Source organism: Penaeus monodon, chromosome 3 (assembly GCF_015228065.2).
Source record: "Penaeus monodon isolate SGIC_2016 chromosome 3, NSTDA_Pmon_1, whole genome shotgun sequence".
NCBI lineage: Eukaryota > Metazoa > Arthropoda > Malacostraca > Decapoda > Penaeidae > Penaeus > Penaeus monodon.
The window spans coordinates 53,391,296-53,394,941 of NC_051388.1; the positions used below are offsets into that span (position 1 = coordinate 53,391,296).

Here is a 3,646-nt window from a genome sequence, read left to right on the forward strand (position 1 = left end):
AAAGATAGTTAGAAATATTAAGATTAAAAGATGAATTAGATTACTTAGAAAGCTTAGTTGGAAAGATGATTTAGAAGTATACGAAGCTATAATAACACTGACGACCCAGCACACATTCACACACACACACAAATATACACACACACTCACAAACAAACACACATGCTCACAAACATACACACACACTAACACAAACAAACACACACACAAGTATACACAGGCACACACTGACAAACAAACACACATGCTCACAAACATATACACACACTAACACAAACAAACACACACACAAGCATACACACGCACACACTCACAGACAAACACACACAAACAAACAAGCAAACAAACAATGAAAAACACACACAAACAAACAAACACTAACAAACAAACAAAGAAACACACACACACAAACACACACACACAGACACATTTACATTACTTTTAAAACTCCATCTCGTTGGGTCGTGAGAGAATTTACGTTCTTCGGAGACTCGAAGGACAAAGAAAACAAAGATTTATATTTTGAGACGAAGAGACAGAGATAAAGAAAGGCCTGAGTGTTTACTTTTTTTTTTTTTTGCTTTCATTCTTTCTTTCTCTTTCTCTTTCTATTTCTATTTCTCTCTCATTCTCTTTCTCTTTCTCTTTCTCTTTCTCTTTCTCTTTCTCTCTCTCTTCTCTTTCTCTTTCTCTTTCTCTTTCTCTTTCTTTTTCACCCTTTCTTCTCTCTCTCTCTTCTCTCTCTCTCTCTCTCTCTCTCTCTCTCTCTCTCTCTCTCTCTCTCTCTCTCTCTCTCTCTCTCTCTCTCTCTCTCTCTCTTCTCCCTCTCTCCCTCTCCCCCGCCCTTTCAATGTGTATATACCTATTTATGTGTATATGTATATATGCATGTGTGTATATGCACTGTACATATACATGCAGTGAGTACCAATCCCCGGCGACCACGCTATACCCACCGCCCGTCCACAGCAACGAAGCATAGTATCAAAACCCCTTTCAACTTGCTCATTGATCTTGCACCCTCTCACAGGAAAGCCGTCTTCTCGCCTGTAACGTTATCATCGATAAAGCATCTCTTGGCTTGGCTTCGTAAAGCGTCTCTTGGCTTGGCTTCGTAAAGCGTCTCTTGGCTTGGCTTCGTAAAGCGCCTCTTGGCTTGGCCTCATAAAGCACCTTTTGGCTTGGCTTCGTAAAACGTCTCTTGGCTTGGCTTCGTAAAATGTCTCTTGGCTTGGCTTCGTAAAGCGCCTTTTGGCTTGGCTTCGTAAAGCGCCTCTTAGCTTGGCTTCGTAAAGCATCTCTTGGCTTGGCTTCGTAAAGCGCCTCTTGGCTTGGCTTCGTAAAGCACCTCTTGGCTTGGCTTCGTAAAGCGTCTCTTGGCTTGGCTTCGTAAAGCATCTCTTGGCTTGACTTCGCAAAGCGCCTCTTGGCTTGGCTTCGTAAAGCACCTCTTGGCTTGGCTTCGTAAAGCGCCTCTTGGCTTGGCTTCGTAAAGCGCCACTTGGCTTGGCCTCATAAAGCGCCTCTTGGCTTGGCTTCATAAAGCACCTCTTGGCTTGGCCTCGTAAAGCGCCTCTTGGCTTGGCCTCATAAAGCGCCTCTTGGCTTGGCTTCGCAAAGCGCCTCTTGGCTTGGCTTCGTAAAGCGCCTCTTGGCTTGGCTTCGTAAAGCGCCTCTTGGCTTGGCTTCGCAAAGCGCCTCTTGGCTTGGCTTCGTAAAGCGCCTCTTGGCTTGGCTTCGTAAAGCACCTCTTGGCTTGGCTTCGTAAAGCGCCTCTTGGCTTGGCTTCGTAAAGCGTCTCTTGGCTTGGCTTCGTAAAGCATCTCTTGGCTTGGCTTCGCGAAGCGCCTCTTGGCTTGGCTTCGCAAAGCGCCTCTTGGCTTGGCTTCGCAAAGCGCCTCTTGGCTTGGCTTCGTAAAGCGTCTCTTGGCTTGGCTTCGCAAAGCGCCTCTTGGCTTGGCTTCGTAAAGCGTCTCTTGGCTTGGCTTCGCAAAGCGCCTCTTGGCTTGGCTTCGTAAAGCGCCTCTTGGCTTGGCTTCGCAAAGCGCCTCTTGGCTTGGCCTCTAAAGCGCCTCTTGGCTTGGCCTCATAAAGCGCCTCTTGGCTTGGCCTCGTAAAGCGCCTCTTGGCTTGGCCTCGTAAAGCGCCTCTTGGCTTGGCCTCGTAAAGCGCCTCTTGGCTTGGCCTCGTAAAGCGCCTCTTGGCTTGGCTTCGTAAAGCGCCTCTTGGCTTGGCCTCGTAAAGCGCCTCTTGGCTTGGCCTCATAAAGCGCCTCTTGGCTTGGCTTCGTAAAGCGCCTCTTGGCTTGGCCTCGTAAAGCGCCTCTTGGCTTGGCCTCGTAAAGCGCCTCTTGGCTTGGCCTCGTAAAGCGCCTCTTGGCTTGGCTTTGCAAAGCGCCTCTTGGCTTGGCCTCATAAAGCGCCTCTTGGCTTCCCTGTGCCTTTACGTCTCTTCCTTCGCATCTTTGGGGTCTCAGGAGATGGTCTCTCCTCTCATTTATCCATCTTTTTCTTTATTATTTAAATTTCATTTATAAATTTCTTTTTATTTATCCTTTTCTTCATTTATTTATTTTATTTCATTTTATTTATTCATTCATTTATCTATTTATTTTATTTATTTATCTTATTTTATTTATTTATTTATTCATTCATTTATATATTTACTTTATTTATTTATATATCCATTTATTTATTTATCTTATTTTATTCATTTATTTAGATGTTTGGTTTCTGTGTTTTATTTATTCCTTTTATTTGGCTGTTTATTTATTTATTTATTTACGGGTGTTTTATTTTATAAGTTTATTTATCTATGTGTTTATTTATTTCTTTATTAAATCGTTTATTTATTTATCTGTTTATTGATCATTTATCATCTTATCTATTTATTTGTTTGTTTATTTATTGCTTTCTTTCTTTTCTTTTTTTCACTTCTTTTTACTTGTGATTTTCTTTTTTATCTTATTCTTCCCTCCCTCCAAAAATAAATAAAAAAGAATTCATAATTATGATAATAAGCACGTGATAACGATATCAGTATTCAAATATATTTTCTTTTCTTTTACGTTCGCTTGATTTCTTGCTTGATTGCTTGCTTGATTTCTTGCTTGTTTGTTTGTTTGTTTTTGCGTGTGTGTGTGTGTGTTATTTAGCTTTTTGCTCTTTTTTCTGTAAAAAATAACAACAGAATATTTAATTTAATACTGAATCGTCCAGGTACATTTGAAGCACAAAACGAACTTAAAATGAAGCATTTAATCCCAACGTGACATACAGGAAGTCAAATTTGCAATGAGAATAACCAGTAAATAAACAAAATCATTTTCTTAAAAAATAAATAAATAAATTCAAAAATCGGACAACTATTCCTTTTGCGTTTTCGGCCGCTCTTGCATATAATTGCATTGTCACATGTCTCATCAAGTGGCTTGACAGGTACATGAACCTTGGCAAGGTAAGTTTCACTGCAAGAACATGCACTTGAAGGGGAATTGGACAGTGGCAGACAGTCTGATGGACAGAGCCAGATACGCACACACACAGATATATATGCATATATATGTGTGTGTGTGTGTGTGTGTGTGTGTGTGTGTGTGTGTGTGTGTGTGTGTGTGTACATACATATATATATACATAAATATGTG

At 41.3% G+C, this 3,646-nt stretch overlaps 1 protein-coding gene across 1 annotated transcript; it reads right to left on the reverse strand.

Annotated features, from left to right (window-relative positions):
- Positions 1–1,587: 1,587 nt before the first annotated feature.
- On the reverse strand, positions 1,588–2,415 carry LOC119587750 (transcription termination factor 1-like). The gene has a single exon (XM_037936439.1). The coding sequence runs from the start codon at positions 2,413–2,415 to the stop codon at positions 1,588–1,590; it is 828 nt and encodes a 275-aa protein (XP_037792367.1).
- Between the last annotated feature and the right edge of the window lie 1,231 nt (positions 2,416–3,646).

Bases quoted from the DNA above. Each gene is read 5' to 3' on its own strand.
- LOC119587750 (XM_037936439.1), bottom strand. From the start codon at position 2,415: ATGAGGCCAAGCCAAGAGGCGCTTTGCAAAGCCAAGCCAAGAGGCGCT.